This window comes from Carassius carassius, chromosome 29 (genome assembly GCF_963082965.1).
Source record: "Carassius carassius chromosome 29, fCarCar2.1, whole genome shotgun sequence".
NCBI classification, from domain to species: domain Eukaryota; kingdom Metazoa; phylum Chordata; class Actinopteri; order Cypriniformes; family Cyprinidae; genus Carassius; species Carassius carassius.
The window spans coordinates 8967843-8984575 of NC_081783.1; the positions used below are offsets into that span (position 1 = coordinate 8967843).

Here is a 16733-nt window from a genome sequence, read left to right on the forward strand (position 1 = left end):
TTCTGTTCAGTAAGAACATGACTAGAAGCTGTCTCGTTTAAAGTAGCCTACCTATATTTTTGCAAAATATGTATATTTGCTTTGATTGATTTATTAAATTATTTACGAATGCCAATATGATTATACTTGATTTATGTAGTAGATGCTGGGATGTGAATATCTCCACTTCCCTGCTGCGATATTGGCATTGCGAGCCATTATTAACCAACTAATTTGCATGTGGTGCTGCATGTCACAGGGTGTCCTTGTGTTTGTCTAATTACTCCCCTCCTGCAGGGAGGTGTTGAAGAGCCTCTGACATCCTGACACTGACAGACACTGCATGGAGGAACTGTGAAAGGTCACTCCCTTTCTTTGACAGTTCTGTCCTGTCTCCAGGTCTCTACCCTTTTTACAAACAGCGGGACTTCCTTTATTTGTGTAACACTCTCATTATATGTTGAACTTGTCTTTGAAAAGCAAATGACATATTCTTGGTTAGGTGCTTGTATATTCATTATTATCTGTAAGCAACACTGGCATGTTACTCGGTAAGTGGTTGTACAGGTATGTGGTTCTACGAGTTTCTGTAATTCGCATATGTGTTGACATTTAATATTTTGTTGACTTAATGCATCCAGAGCCATTTTTTTTTTTTATTCCTTAGAAGCAGGACTTGACTCCCGAGGATGGTGCAGAACATGGAGATCAACGTGTCCTTCCTGACTGAGTCTGAGCAAGAATTCATACTAGAAGTCCTTCGGCGAGATGAGGAGCTGAGGCGCTTGGAGGAGCTCCGTGTAAAGTGAGTGTCACGGTTGCGTCATTGAAAATAAGTCTTGTTCTAGAAATGCAGAATTCAATAAAATTGTTCATATGTCATTTATATGATTTTAAAATAGCAACAAATAATTTCTCTGGTTCTCTGGTCTGATGAAAATTCAGCTTCACTGGGAATAAATTACATTTTAAAGCATATTAAAATAGAAAACAGTTATTTTAAATCATAATAATATTTCACAATATTGCTATTTAACTGTATTTATTATTATTGTTATTATTAAATAAATGCAGCCTTGGTTAGAGACTTCTTTAAAAAAAACATTAAAAACATCTTACTGACACCATACTTAATTTGACGGATGTAGTTTATTCAATGTTTATGTTTGTTTAATGTCTGTTTCTACAAAATGAAGTCATACAAATCAGGGCTTAAAGCCTGTTCACACCACAAACTATAATCTATGAAGATAGCTATAAGGATCACTATATTAGCATTCACACCAACAGACGATAACATTGTTTTTTGTAAGCACGCACTGCAGTTTTGTCATCTGCTTCAATTTTGAGCGCTTGAGCTCTTTAAAGTCTGAATTATTCTGATTGGCCGTCAATGTTTTTAATGTTCATCAGCTGGAAAAGAAGTCTGGTTATAACAATGATTACTCTGTTTGATTATCGTTATAGCAATGGTGTTGACTTCCCTATTCTCACAAAATTTGAGTGATTATTAAAACTTTACAGTAATTGTTCCTTTGTGTGAAAAGGATCAGGCAAGAAATTCAGGGGAATAAATGCTCATTTTTGTATTCTTAGGAAGCTAAAAGCTGAGTTGCTGGAAATCAGAAGAAAGGGTGCGAAACGTGGCAGTGGGAAATACAGCGAGCGCAGCTGTGGCCGCTGTCAAGAGCCTATGGGCCTTCTGACCCGCAACGGTAGCCAGTGCAGAGAATGCAAACACTATGTTTGCAAAAAATGTCAATCTGCTCGACTCAACGGATCTTGGATGTGCACAGTGTGTGCCAAAGAGATGTGAGTGTGTACCCCGTGCCTCCCAGTATCCCTCTCTTTGGCCTCAGTCCAAGTAGGGACCCTATCATTAAGAGGCACATTAGACTGGAAAATGAAGCTCTTGCCTAATGGAAAAGGTTAATGTTCAACAGAAAACCCAACTTAAGGTTTTTTTCTTTTTTTCTTTCAGAGATCTGAAGATGAGCACTGGAGACTGGTTCTTGGACGAGAGGGTTAACCGCTATTCTACAGCTCCTGGACACGACTTAGTCCGAGTTTCCCTCAGGAAAAGGCCTCTGTGTGAGTGCAGGAAGCAGATGCTAGACAGTCTGATAGAGACTTGAACTTTGTTTTCATAAAGGGTGGAAAGTAGATTTTCTTTGTGTGTGTTCACCAAGAGGAGAGAACTTAAGAATAGTTCTTCTGTTTACTCTATAGTAAAATGACTGGCAGTATTTTAAGATTAATAATTATACAAAATTCACTTCCCCATTTTACAAATCACATCTCTCTGTTCTAGATAAAAAGCATGAGACAGCTGGGGAAATGCTGTTAAACAGAGCCGAGTTGAATTCCAGCCAAACTGTACCTGTACCTGTGCCCAAGCCAAGACTGAAGGACATTGCACTAGCAAATAAGAGGTGTGTCATCATCAGCACTTATTATCTGTAGTCTCATGTTTCTACTGAGCAAATAATGTAATGTTCTTTATCATTTAAATATTTACTATTAAATTTTAAAGGATTACTCCACCCCAAAATTAAAATTTAGTCATTAATCACTTACCCCCATGTCGTTTTAAACCCGTAAAAGCTTTGTTCGTCTTAGGAGCACAATTTAAGATATTTTGGATGAAAACTGGGAGGCTTGAGACTGTCCCATAGACTGCCAAGTAAATGATACTGTCAAGGTCCAGAAAAGTATGAAAGACATCGTCAGAATAGTCCATCTGCCATCAGTTGTTCAACTGTAATGTTATGAAACAACGAGAATACTTTTTGTAAGCTAAGAAAACTAAAATAACGACTTTATTCAACAATTCCTTTGTCAGCAGTCTCCTCTGTGTCTCTCCACTTCACTGTATGCTGCTTATGCGCTTCTATATCAGCAGCTCCACAAGGATGCACTGTTTCTACAGTTATTTATGCATTGATTTGAAAGAAAACAGCACATCCTTGTGCCGTGGCTGATACAGACCTTGACAGTGTCATTTACTTGGCAGTCTATGGGACAGTCTTAAGCCTCCCAGTTTTCATCCAAAATATCTTAAATTGTGCTCCTAAGACGAACAAAGCTTTTATGGTTTTGGAACGACATGGAGGTAAGTGATTAATGACAAAATTTTCATTTTGGGGTGGAGTATCCCTTTAAATATTTATGTTTTTCCAATCATCTCTTTAGTAAGTGTTATAGCACTCTATTAAATATCACACAGCCAAACTCTGTTTAAGAGATAGTTCACCCAAAAATACAAAATCTGTCAAAATGTATTAATCCTTTTATCACTTGTGTATGCTGTTTTTTTTTTTTCTTCTGCAAACCACACATACACACACAAATATATATCTTTTTGAGATAATTCACATAGATCTTTTCTTTACAACAACAGTCTCTACAAGCTGTCAAGCTTCAGTAGGTGCAGTTTTGACTTAATGACATTTGGTTACAAGACATGCAAAAGCAAATACATTTGATGATAACGTACAGTCTGTCTGTTTGAGATCTTATTATTGTTGTGTTCCACAGAAAAAAAGCGTGTATGATTGTAATGACAGGGCTCTAGACTAACTTGTTGCACTGGTGCATCTAACATTTTTTTTTTGGTGTACCAGCACAAAAGTTAGGTGCACCCAGATTTTTGACTGCATCGCATTTAACACCGCAGTTTTACAAGGTCACTTTTTTCAAATCACTGTCCACATAGGCAATATTGACTTGTAGCCTAAATGATTAACTAATAATCTGGTCAACATAAAGTTCTTTATTTGAAGCACAATTCTACAAGAAAGGTAACTTACTGAAAAAGTGTTGGTGCTTAAAGTGCTTACCTGAGCTGAAATTTAAACCTAAAACATCTCAAGATAAATGTTTTAAGGGCTTCAAACTGAACATCTCATGGCTCAATGTCTTATGGACTATCCTCCATTGCAGGTCACATGCCCCTTGGATGGCCAACTCCTGTAGTTTGGCCTTCTTGATCTTTGGCCTTGGCTAAACCAGCTGGCCACACTAATTAATGAATGTCTAAAATATAAAAGTATGAAGCCTTAAACAGGTTGGAGGCCCACCCCGGCCCGCGTCTGAACTAGAGGTCGACCGATATATCGGTCGGCCGATATATCGGGCCGATATTTGTCATTTTTTTATTTATCGGCATCGGCCAATATCCCGTGTTATTGTTGCTGTGGAAAGTGCTGCTGCGCATGTGAAGGACCCCAAGCCAAGGAAGATTCAACAGCAGTTCTGGGAGATAAAGGTAGTCAGAGAATTTCACTCTGTAAATGGGGTGGAGAAGTTGGCAGCTCTTACAAACACTGCAGCGTGATTGAGGGCTCCGTTACTCCGCCCCGCTCACAGACAGCACCGTGCTCGGAGAGACAGCTGTCCTGGAGCTGCCCAGAACTGAATGACATTTGTTCGGAAGCATGGTTTGATGCAGACAATAACCAGTTTTCCATCCAACTCATTTGTATTTAGGGATGTCAATATTCGATAATTTCCATGATCGATCGTCGTTTAAATTAACGATCGATTAATAACCTTTATGCTGCAAAATGCATCTGCAGCGGTATTATTATTATGTGCAAAAGCCAGTGCTTTAAGTGGGCTGGTACACACTGGTACTCAGTACCGCCACTTCCAAATATAGCACTTGAGCGTACCGCCACCTCTCCGTGCGCCCAGAACGTGCTTTTAGCGTACCGGTACGCTCATTTGGACATCTGTTTTAATAGCGGTTTTAATCTTTTGCCTGCGCTGCCGCTTTTCAGAGCGCCCTTCCCAATGCATGCTTCCTAATTCGTCCCACCGCGAGCAGAGACTACATTACCCATACTCCCTTAAATTTTACAAGTAAAAAGCACATGCGTCAATTTTGCCGCTGTCAGTAACAAATCAACGTGACTGGAGAGAGTGTGTGAATCGCACTTTCTCGGCTCGGTAATAATTCATATGCAGTGAACGACACATAATATGCTCTCGCAATGTATCTGAATGTTAAACTATAATATTTTTTATTTTTTTAATGTAAACTATACGGAAAGGATCATCCTCTTCCCATGAGCAAAAATGTGCATAACAACAGAGTGGACCGGTATACTACGGTCTATTTAAACTGACCAGTGTAAACTTTTAAATGTTTGGTTGACTGTATTTTAATAATGAACAGACTGCGATGTAAGTTTGAAATTAGAATGCACTTAAACACAAATTTTGCTGGTTGCTAGTGTGTTTGCAGCACTACTGTTATTTATTTTTTATATATTTATTTTTTTATATTTAATTGATTTTTATTTCTAAAATTGTATTTATTTAAATGTATATTTAAGTTTACATTTATGTTCCAACAAACTTGAAAAATTCTACTTGATAAATGCTCTAAAACTTTTATGTAAATGATTGACTTGGGGGAATACTTGGTCAGTTTATTGATTTGTTTGGTTAACTTTGGATAATTTTTTTATTTTAATACTGTGCAGTGCACAAAATTAAGATTCGGGAGATGGTTCAGTCAGTGCTCAATAAATGATGATACGTTTAGAAATGTTGTGCATCCACTTATTATTAGTGTGACATTTTAGCATGTAAATGAAGGGAAAAACTTCAAGATATCGGCCCTAAAAATCGGCAGCACATATCGGCCATCGGCTGACCCTGACCTCTAAACATCGGCATCGGCTATAGAAAAACCCATATCGGTCGATCTCTAGTCTGAACTATGACGTGAAAATTGGCCTGAAGCCCGACTCGAGGGCGTAAAAAAGTCGGGGCCCGTCGGGCTTGGGCTGAAATGCAGGGCTCAAGTGGCTGATGGTGAACCACAGGGAGACTTTCAGAGTCGCAGAGAATTTTTTTTTTTTCCCTCAAATGGCTGGTTGCACCTGATTTTTTGGTGCGATCTGATTTTTTTTTTTTAGTCGCACCATTGAGAAATTAGGTCGCACGTGTGACCAAATTGGTCGCACTCTAGAGCCCTGAATGATGTTAGGATGAGTAGTAAAGTATATTTTTATCCTGTGTAGTCTGTACTATTTCTATACTACATGTATGTGTCCAGCTATCCAGTGGCTGTATGGTTGAGGTTTTGTAATATTTATTTAACAGGACGACACCTTTCTCAAGCTCTCTATACTTCATCCTGTCTTATTCTTTCAGCTCACCTCTTGAGGCTTATGAGGAACATGATGTGCGAGAGCAACAACGTAGTGACACAGAATCAACAGAAAAAGCCAGTCTGGGCAGCAGCCGCGCTGAGACTGAATCGTCCCACAGTACCCCCATAATGCAAAGGTAAGATCTGATTCTGAGATGCAGAAATCCATGGCTAATGATGTAGTAGTGTGATGCAAGCCTCTGATTTGCACCTAGAAAAGAGGAACCGACAGACAAGACTAGTTCAGCAGACCCTGCAGTGTCCATCCTGATGCTCCCCGCTAACAGTGACAGCCCTTCTACCACTGAGACAGTAAGTGTTTATTAATAGCTTACCCTGTTAAGCCATGTATTTTCTCTGTCCTAGTTCTGTTTATGTGTCACCTATTGAATTTCCGTCACCCCTCCAAATTAAGGCCTCATTAATTCATCACATGAATGCCTGCTCTGACTCCTTGCGTGACGTGGATAGGCTTTTCAAGAAAAGTGTCAGAAGAGTGCACAAACTATCAGGTATGAGTATACACTACTTTTTCAGAAGTCTGGGATCAGCAAGTTTTTTTTAAGAATATAATACTTTTATTCAGCAAAGAAGCATTAAGTTGATCTAAATTAACAGGGAAGCCATTTAAAACCAAAAATGTATATTTGCAAAAATGCATTTTTTTTCTATTTCTTGAATAATTCTGAGAAAATGTAGCATGGCTTTCCACAAAAATATTGAGCAGCAGTTTTCAAAATCTTTTCCGAGCACTAAATCAGAATATTAGAATGTTTTCTGAAGGATCATGTAACACTGAAGATTGGAGCAATGATGCTGAAAATTCAGCTTTGCCATCGCATGAATAAATGTAATTTTAAAATGCATTCAAATAGAAAATGGTTATTCTGATTTATAATAATACTTCACATTATTGCTGTTTTTACTGTCTTTTTTATTTCAATTTGTGCAGCCTTGGTGAGCATAAGAAACACTAAAATCTAACAAAATCTTTACAAAATTACAAAGTTTTGAACAGTAGTGTACATTTAATTTACTTTACTTTGCTCCGGGTTTTAAGTATGCAAACACTGTTTTTTATTACAGATATTAAACCAACCTCCACACTTGATTTGCGTGAAGATGTAACAGAAAGTGCTACACCCTCTATGAGAGACAGATGCCGGTCAGTTCCTGGCCTTAATGCGGTGAGTTAATTTCTAACAAATACAAACTATTTTAAACAAGTTTGCAATGCTTTATTTACATCTGCAGTCTAAAGTGACCTGAATGTCTGAGTTGTTTCATTAGGATGAAGAGGAGAAGGAGGAAGATATTGATAACTTGGTGAATATACACAAGCAGAAATTCGGTAATAGCTCAGGAAGTTTGGGAGGCTCGAGGGTAACCCACTTTAATATTATTAATTAAAATAATAAGTAATTATTAAAACGAAGTTATATTGACATTGTTTAATTTTTTTAATGATTATTACTAAAAATACAATGCTATTTATATTTATTTTTGGTTTAAATTAATTTATTCACAAACTAAATTAGACACTTGAATATGCTGCCCAGCTGTCTTTTTCTTTTTTTTTTTTTTACAGGCCATTCTTGGTAGTACGATGAGTGTGTACAGTGAAGCAGGAGACTATGAGTGCGTGGAAGTGAGTGGAGATATTTTCTTCTCTCTCAGCTATGACGAGCCCAGCCAGTGCCTGTCTATTGTGGTCCATGAGTGTAAAGGCCTGGCTTATGCTGATGCAGCAAGAAAGAAGTGCAACCCGTAAGTAGGCCTCCACACAGCATATGCTAAATGATTTATGTGATTTCCTGAGAGGGTCTCAGTTCTTTACTGTCTTCCAAGAATAATAATTTTCCACCTGTGAATCATACCACTGGGTTTCCCCGTTACAGAGAGAAAATCACTGCTAAACTCCCCCGATTGGTTTATTTCTTTCTACAGATATGTCAAGGCTTTCCTCCTGCCAGACAAAAGCAAGAAGAAAACCTCAATCAAAAATAACAACATTAACCCCAGTTTTAAGGAAACACTGAAGGTATAGTTTCAATTCCTTTTCAGTAAATAGATTCCTAGAAAAATCAAACTCCCCAAAATAACTAATTTCTCATGGTTTGGAACAACAAATACTATCAGGAACTGATACCAGTGGGTAATTATAGAAACACTATATGCTGTGCTTTAATGGCAGGTAATTAAAACACTGCACACTAACATCAGGTTTCGAATGGGCTTGGTATTGACAGAGAAGATAAGTACACTGTTATCACCGAGTCACAGTCAGACAAATATTAGTTCATATACTTGCCCCATTTTAATCTAGAGCAAACAACATGCAGTTCACACAAACAGACTAAACAAACTGGCCAAAGCTCCTACATGGTAACCTCTCACTTTAATTTATTTTATAGTGACAACCTGTCTTGTGTTTGTTTGTTTTAGTATTCCATCAGCCGCACCCAGCTCATGACTCGAACACTGCAACTCTCAGTTTGGCACTACGACCGTTTTGGTCACAATGCCTTCCTGGGTGAGGTGGAAGTACCAATGGATAGCCATGATATTGACTCTGCACATCAAAAGTGTATGGCTCTTAGAGGAAAGGTATATGTTTGTTTTGATGCTACAGCAATAGGTCACTGTACTCAAGTTGTTGTTTTGTTTAGCATTATGGTTAACCGCTTCAAGGAAAGTCTGTTCACTCAGTGCCGGGTCATATTTTCAATGCCTCCAGGCAGCTCATGCAAGGCCAAGTCCTATCTAAATGAATGGGTGAATCAAATCAGCAACAAAATCTGATATGAACTGCCCAATGAATGTTGTTTCTTTTGTTCAAATAGTGTTTAAAAAGCTTATTTTTTAGGCTAGGCTAGCCAATGTGCATGCAAAAACAGGTTTTTTAAAAAAATAATAAGCTCGGGTCAATCTATGGATTGACGCAATGAGGTGGGACTATTCTGCCATATTGTGGGTTGCAGTTTCTACCATTCACATGTATAGGAGTGAACCATCTTCGTATCTACATTTTTTCCTGTTTGTCTTTATAGGCATCTGCTCAGCCAGCATCTCCATTTGATCAGTACAAAGGAGAGCTGGTGATTTCTCTCAAGTATGTCACCGCAAATAAGACACATTCAGAAGACTCTAATGGAAAAGGTGAGGGGAAAACCATTAACATATCTGTAAAATGTCTTAAGCTTGTGTCACCTAGTAAATCATGCCACCTATTCTCTACTGAAGGAAAAAAGACCAAACCCACAGATGGTGCTGAGCTGCACGTGTTGATCAAAGAGGCCAAAAATCTGACAGCCATGAAAGCTGGGGGCACATGTGATTCCTTTGTGAAAGGGTTTGCAAACATCCGTTTTGTTTCAAAAGGCCCTTGTTTGTTTATATCTACTAATAGCACTGTCTTTCAGGTATCTGCTGCCATCAAAGAACAAGTCTTCCTCAAAGAAGAAGACTCCGGTAGTGAAGAAGACTAAGAACCCCAACTACAACCACACATTTGTGTACACCGACCTGAGTCTGGAGCAGCTGAAGGATTTATGTCTGGAACTCACCGTCTGGGACAGAGAGACCCTGCACAGCAACGACTTCCTGGGAGGAGTTCGCCTCAGCTTGGGAGGAGGTAATGCTACAGTACATATTTCTTTGAGCTGAAATCAGTTCAGAAGCCTTTAACATTGATTTAATTACTGGATTCACCAACTGCAGATAACAAATTCAGAAGAAGTGTCACTGTAACACCATTCAAGTTGTTTTTTCTAGTCAAACTTTGTGATTCATGTTAATTAAACTTGAGCTAATAATGTATACCATACTAAAGTCTCAGCAAGATCTCTTTAATGCATCTTATATTCATTTATTTGGTCAAAAACAAAGTAAAAACAATAATATGGTGAAACAATTATGCAATTTCAAATAAATGTTTTTCTATTTTAATATATTTTAACATTTTTAAATAATTTCTGATGGCAAAGCTGAATTTTCAGTAGCCATCCAGTATTCAGTGTCTCATGATCCTTCAGAAATCATTCACATATGCTAATGTGGTGCTCAAGAAACATGTATCATCATTATCATTATTAATGTTGAAAACAATTGTGCTGCTTAATATTTCTGTGAAAACCATGATACATTTTACATCAAAAGAAAGATCTAAAGAACGGCATTTGAAATTGAAATCATTTGGAACATTATAAATGTCTAAAATGTTTTCACAGTGAATATCAAGGAGGGAAAGGAAGAGTGGGTGGCGGACTCCACAGGGGAGGAGATCTTGCTGTGGAAGAAGATGATGCAGTACCCTGACTCTTGGGCAGAGGGCACTCTTCCACTGCGCTCGTCCATGGGAAAGGGCAAGTGAGGACATTTCCCAATACCCCCCACTAAAGCCATTATCAGGACAGGGGGTTACACATTCCACAACATTTAGTTTGTTTTATGTGTTGCTGTTACAGCTGTGCAATATGAGAACATTAATGCATCACAGTAATATTTTAAAGACTTTTTAGGTTAATGCATAGGACCGTGCATAAAATGCTTTTAGATTTTTTAACATTTTAAGGCAGTTCACAAATAATGATACGGAAATGTGCTGTGTATACGTTAATTATATTTATTTCCTATAAATGTTACAGCTGAATGGATGTTTTGAAATACAACATCATTTGAAATGCTGTTCTTAAAAATGGACAGTAGAAAGTTTAGTTTGAATAACACGTTAAATGTGCACTTTATAAATGGCCCACAAATATTTCCGTGTTTAAACACAATTTATTTTAACATCGAAATGCTGATTAACTCCATTGTGAGCAACTTTTTTTTTAGGAGCTACATGAAAATACCAGCATGTAATAAATATTAAATATTTTTAAGAATCCACGTTGTGTGCTGTACACTCGATTATAGATGGGTTCTTCAGAATATGTGAATATTTTGAATATCTTATGCATCTTCACATGGCCTGTTCCAGTCTAAATCACATTTCCAGCTGTGATTCTCTGAATAATATCTGCAATATGTAGTTTCAAATGACTGTTTGTCTAGGAAACAGGCTGTTGTGGTGCCTGTCATTATAAAGAAAACTCCCACCCACAACATTAGATCTGGAGTTGATCAGACTGAGGTCAGTCACAGAAGTCCCTGTTCATTTCCAGTCTCTCTAGCTCCTCCTCTGTGAGGAGATACTCATCTACATACAAGTAGAGCTCATCAGAGGTCGTGGGGTTGACAAAGCGCTCCCGATCCACACCATACTCATCCAGCAGCACCATGGTGAAATATGCCGTGGATATATACAGTGCCTGTCTGTTACATACAATCAAAAAACACATGAAAACCACATTTAGATTTGAAACACACATGCACAGTGGAGAGAAACAACCAAACTTTTTCTTTTCAGCATAGTCATTGTTGTTGCAAAACCTCATGAAAGTGTTTTTTTATCCAAAATTTTCATGTGGCTTTTATCGAATTATGGCCTGGTCTTGAATAGAAAATAGACTGGTCAGTATGTCTCTGCTGGAACTTAGTCGGCATGAAATCCAGTTTTATTCAGTGTAACATGATATACAATGAGAAAGCTTTGAATAGGATTTGATTTAATCAATTGGGAACATACAAGACGTTAAAAAAGTAAATACTGTTAATATGTTGACTTTGTGTATTTGTTTGTAATTTTGCAGTCATTTGCCAGTAATACAGTAGTTAAGTATACAGTATTTAACATGTTAACACCACTGTAGATAGTTAGTTAGTTACCTAAGACCCTCTATGACTTCAGGATCTAGTCGTTGTTCTTTGATGCGGCCCACTGCACGAGGGTAAGTTCCTAACAGCTCGATCACTGTCACGTGTCGCAGATCCAGACCACACTCAGCTTTCTGTCAGAACGTTCCCACAATCATACAGTTATGCACTGTAATACTCTCCTTATTTAAAATAATTTTTGCTTTAGTCAAAGACGTGCAGTATCTATACTACCTGCAGCATAATATTCTGAAGCCTGTACTTCTGGTTAGCGTTTTCTGGAGTAGACACAACAAGAAGCCTTCTCTTTTCATAAAACTGGTCAAGCAGAGCACCAGCAGACCTGACGTCTGTTTTAATAGCCATTACTAAAAGAAAAGGCAAATGTTTCACAAAAACAAACAAAAAAAGAAATTTGATTTAAGTTAAAAATAAACCTAACCTCAAGCACATACTCACATATACACTGAGCGGCTTCATCAGACCAGCTGCGATTGAGCTGACAAACACGTGTTGCAAAACCTGTCCTTTCGAAGCCAGGGTCACAATGGTATTCACATACAGCCCCATAATTATTGCCATCAGATGAGCATGTCAGATAGCCATGCATAGGCGGCTTTAGCTTTGGGCATCGTCTCACTGAGGGAAAGAACATTTCTGTTTAAGCAAATAAACCACTGTATAGTACAACTCACTGGATCTGTAGAAGGAAGTTAAAACCTTAAGTCACATATTAATAATGTTAGTTAGTTACAGTTAAAGGCATGATTCCCCAAAAACTTTTAATTCCGTAATCATTTACTCATGACTTTATTTCTTCTGTTGAATGCAGAAGATATTTTGAAAAATTCCTTTAGTGCTTTTGGTCCATGAAATGAAACTAAGTCAGTGGGTTGCAATATTTATGTTCCACAGAAATCTGAAATAATAAAGGTGAGTGAATGATGACACCGTTTTCATTTTTGAGTGAACTTTCTCTTTAACACTCGGAAGCAGGAGCAACTCCAGATTGTATACTGGCTTCACCTTCAACATGCACTGTAAACTTGCATGTGGCTGTGTTGCGAGCCTGATCAGAGACTTTATATCGAATTACATGTATTCCTTCAGGAAAGTCAGATCCAGACTCCAGCCCATTTCGCAAGACCCTGATAAAGGATGACAAAAATGCGGTTTACAGGTTGCTTCTCAGACACAGAGAAAGTTGGATGGCTTTCATAAAATGTGATGCACATACTGAAGTGCTCTGTCAGCGGTATCTTTAGCAACAGGACGATCCCATGAAACCATGGCAGTTAGTTTTCCTGGTTCTGCTACCTTCACTCTGGACAAAGGACATTTCAGTTTGGGGGGGTCATGATCTGAAACAATGTGATTTTTTTTCAATGTTACAACATATTCTTTTTGATTTAATAGATAATGACATCTGTCTAATACATTAGACTAGAATTGCAAATGTACCTGCACACGTCGGTTCAGTGCCACTCCATGTTCCCTCTTCTTGGCACATCCGGTAGCGATCTCCCTCAATCTGGTAGCCTTCATAGCAGGTGTAGTCACATCTGGAGTCTACCACGAAACCACGAGTGCAACTGTACATACCGTAGTCAATCAGAGGCAGAACACGGCAGCGTATCTCTAAGATTCAGACATAATATAAACACATGGTTCAAGTAATGTACTCAGAAGCAGCTGCCAAATACATGTTTGTCACTGAATCAAAGAAGTTTTGTGACACAATTATTATGACACCTTTTAAGTGTACTTACTTCGGCAAATAGCAGATCCAGACCAGCGGCGATTTGGCATGCACTGCACAGATGATTGTCCCAGCCGTTTATATCCCCGAACACAGGAGAGCGAACAGCGAGTTCCAAGCGAGCCCCGGTGGTGCCCGCCTCGAGGAGAAGAACAGGACACTTCCCCATTGGACAACTTTAGTACATTGCACCACTGCGAATCTGATGGCAAAATGGTTTTAAAGTAGCTGTAGCATTTTACAACTAGCCATATTGTATAATTAGTTAACATATTTACGTTTGTAGTCCAACTGAGGGGTGTAGTGAGTCTCGTCCTCATGTACAACTTCATTGGTGTCATGGTGAGAAGACGCTGAGCCTAAGAGCAAGCATATGTAATAAAACCTTAAGCTTTGATATCAGTAAAAAAAAGTCATTTTCCAAAAGACTTTGTGTCAAAATATTGGCTGGCACATCATCATAGCAACAAATCAGCTGCATCATTAGTATCCTGCAGACTCAGCAGTAGAGAAAAAGATCCCCAACCACCCGTTTTTGTTTCCAAGTAGCACAACCACCATCATCATTCTTTCCACTCTGAGAGGTTTTTCCGGTTTCACATATATACAGTAGGCAACATTTGAAGTGGATCAAAACCTTTCATCAAAAAGTTGTCCTAAAGCCTAAACCAAAATGCGTTCTTGTCTTGGGACAACTTTGATTTTGACTACTTTGACAAATTTTGTCTACTGTAAACCTCTGTGAGACTCATTGTTTAGAACCATGAGCTTTCTCTAAAATATAAGGAAAATTTATGAAATAATTTCAGGAAAAATATTCAGTGAAGATCCCTAAAGGGAGCTTAAAAAAGTTCAATACTGTACAGCATGTCAGCTGTAATCTAGGACAGAATTGTTTTTAAAAAATGGAAAAGGAGCTGCTGTTTACACACACAAAACTGAAGATCCAGCCAAGTCAGTGTTGCCAAGTCCATGTTTACTGCATTAGGATCTTTTAAAATAATTTTGTAGAGACTGTCTCACCAGGAGGAAATTCTATGGAATAAATATATTGGAGTGGCTCAGTGTTATTTTAGTACTTTTCCATGCATGAAAAAAGTTTTACATTTCACTCATTTTCTAAGTTGAAGTTCGCCTAATACTGGCAGCTGGTCACCTGCCTAGTTTGTTTCCCTGCCTTCATCTGTAGACGTGCTGGGATAGAATCCAGTGACTGTACATAGAACAAGCAGCTATAGACAAATGGATGGATACTTATTGAGTCATGGAATATATTCTTACAACTCACCATTTCCTTCTAAGTAAAACACTGAGACATGTCTGAGCACAAGAATATCTGAATCTAAGCCAATGATATGGAAAGAGGATAACAGTATTCAAAGATGTTGCCAGGCCTAGAGGGATCTCATTTTAAATATCCATCCAATTTAAAAACCGTTTGTCCTATGTAGGGTCGGGGGATGCTGGAGCTTAACCCAGAGTCTTGAGCTTCAGGCAAGGAAACACCATGGATAGACGGGCAGACTTTTAAAATGCATTTGTTTAAATCTATAAATGCAAGATTTATACCGATAGAGACTGACTGCAGCTGTCTACAGAGCTGTAACATACCAAGACTGTGACTCAACATTTGTCAATACCCACACTGCTGTACACTACCTGGAAAACATTATGTAGCTCTCCTCAAGGGAAAACTTTCCTATTTGTGTGAGGAAAATGTTGTTCTCATTTTGACAAACTATTTGGAACTGTGCCGAAAGCCAAACCACTTAACTCTTTTAATCACACAAAATATGTACATTCCCTTGAACAGTCAATCAGGTCACTTGCATAGCTGATACAGTACATGGCAAGATATTTCTTGATTATTTGTTTGTTTGGCCTTCGACCCAAACAGGACACAGGTAAAGTTGTTCCTTTAAAAAGGTCAAATAAGGGCTCTGTCACAAATGGTTAGCTCACACTCAGTCATTTACTGGGTCACTGGGTTGTAATTACAACCGTTTAGATGGTATGGACATCATTCATCGAACGTGTTAATAATATGTCTTTAGAGACATTCAACGCTTAATGGATGAAACAATGTATGGTTATGTCTATGAAACTACTCCTTTGGCCAAATGTACGTGACTTATTCCCCTGGAGTCTTGAATCATTTGAATCAGAATCTTCCAAGACAAACTAGTGCGCGAGTGAACGACTGCGGTTTCGAGAATCAATAGCTGGAGGAAAAAGACAAAACGTAAAATTAAAGAACATGTTAGTCTGTCACTTTTACGGCATACTATTATTTATTAAGGTTTTTATATTCAATCCATTCCTAAAGTTAAAACAAAATCTCCATTTATCCGCTAAGACCTGATAGTCCGTTAACTTCAGCGCAAACGTAAACACAGCTGAACGGTTGAGAAAGATTAATATTATGTACTTTGCTTTACAAAAAAAAAGAAAAAAAACTTAGTTATCATCGTTCAAACCAGAGAAGATTACAGTTTCATAAAGAAAGAGAATATAAAGATCTTACCCTCAGTGTATTCACCCAGAGACTGACAAATGATGCACAACTCAACAAAAAGTACAATAAATCTGATCATTGCATTTGGTGTCAGACGGAAATGTGGCTATAAATGTTAGAAGCTGATTTTTCACTTAAAGTATATGCTGCTATTTCCAAAGTAATAGTTCGGATAGCAAAATCTTGACAAGAGTTTAGTCCCAAGCAGTGAATCCCACGCAGCCTTCAAACGACTGGCGTCTCTTACATGATCTCAGCACAAATTTCTTCCACTAGTCGGACTTGAAACTCTTCTGTGTTTATGTTTGGACGGATGGTGGCACTGCTGTTCCATTATTTTGAAACTATGGCCAAAATTAAGCTCTATAAGGTCTTTAAAAAGCAGTTCGAATGTTTTTTTCTTTCTTTCTACTATGTAGTTACAATAACAAAGGGAATTAGAAAATACAAAACATTTAAAGAATAAATAAAGAGTTCAGATGCAAAAGCCTCTAATGCAGTCTGAAATTTTCAGCTAAAATTAGCATTTTTTTTTTTCTCAGGCTCCTGTGTTTATGTTC

At 38.0% G+C, this 16733-nt stretch overlaps 2 protein-coding genes across 3 annotated transcripts; one reads left to right on the top strand and one right to left on the bottom strand.

The window, feature by feature from the left end:
* The first annotated feature begins 273 nt into the window (after positions 1 to 273).
* On the top strand, positions 274 to 11028 carry sytl4 (synaptotagmin-like 4). 2 transcript variants are annotated; one of them, XM_059515781.1, is made up of 17 exons: positions 274 to 378; positions 647 to 784; positions 1576 to 1791; positions 1961 to 2070; positions 2291 to 2411; positions 6145 to 6279; positions 6358 to 6454; positions 6558 to 6654; positions 7229 to 7329; positions 7433 to 7525; positions 7731 to 7909; positions 8090 to 8183; positions 8588 to 8749; positions 9193 to 9301; positions 9386 to 9494; positions 9565 to 9776; positions 10372 to 11028. In XM_059515781.1, the coding sequence occupies exons 2-17, from the start codon at positions 669 to 671 to the stop codon at positions 10512 to 10514; spliced, it is 2094 nt and encodes a 697-aa protein (XP_059371764.1). In that variant the 5' UTR covers positions 274 to 378; positions 647 to 668; the 3' UTR covers positions 10515 to 11028. The 2 variants fall into 2 exon arrangements, with proteins under 2 accessions (XP_059371764.1, XP_059371765.1); XM_059515782.1 differs by having other exon boundaries at positions 7433 to 7468.
* srpx2 (sushi-repeat containing protein X-linked 2) lies at positions 10744 to 16421 on the bottom strand. The gene is made up of 10 exons (XM_059515788.1): positions 16183 to 16421; positions 13937 to 14017; positions 13669 to 13860; positions 13361 to 13537; positions 13137 to 13260; positions 12926 to 13047; positions 12359 to 12538; positions 12134 to 12267; positions 11912 to 12033; positions 10744 to 11458 (listed from the first exon to the last, which is right to left on the bottom strand). The coding sequence occupies exons 1-10, from the start codon at positions 16250 to 16252 to the stop codon at positions 11278 to 11280; spliced, it is 1383 nt and encodes a 460-aa protein (XP_059371771.1). The 5' UTR covers positions 16253 to 16421; the 3' UTR covers positions 10744 to 11277.
* Positions 16422 to 16733: the final 312 nt, after the last annotated feature.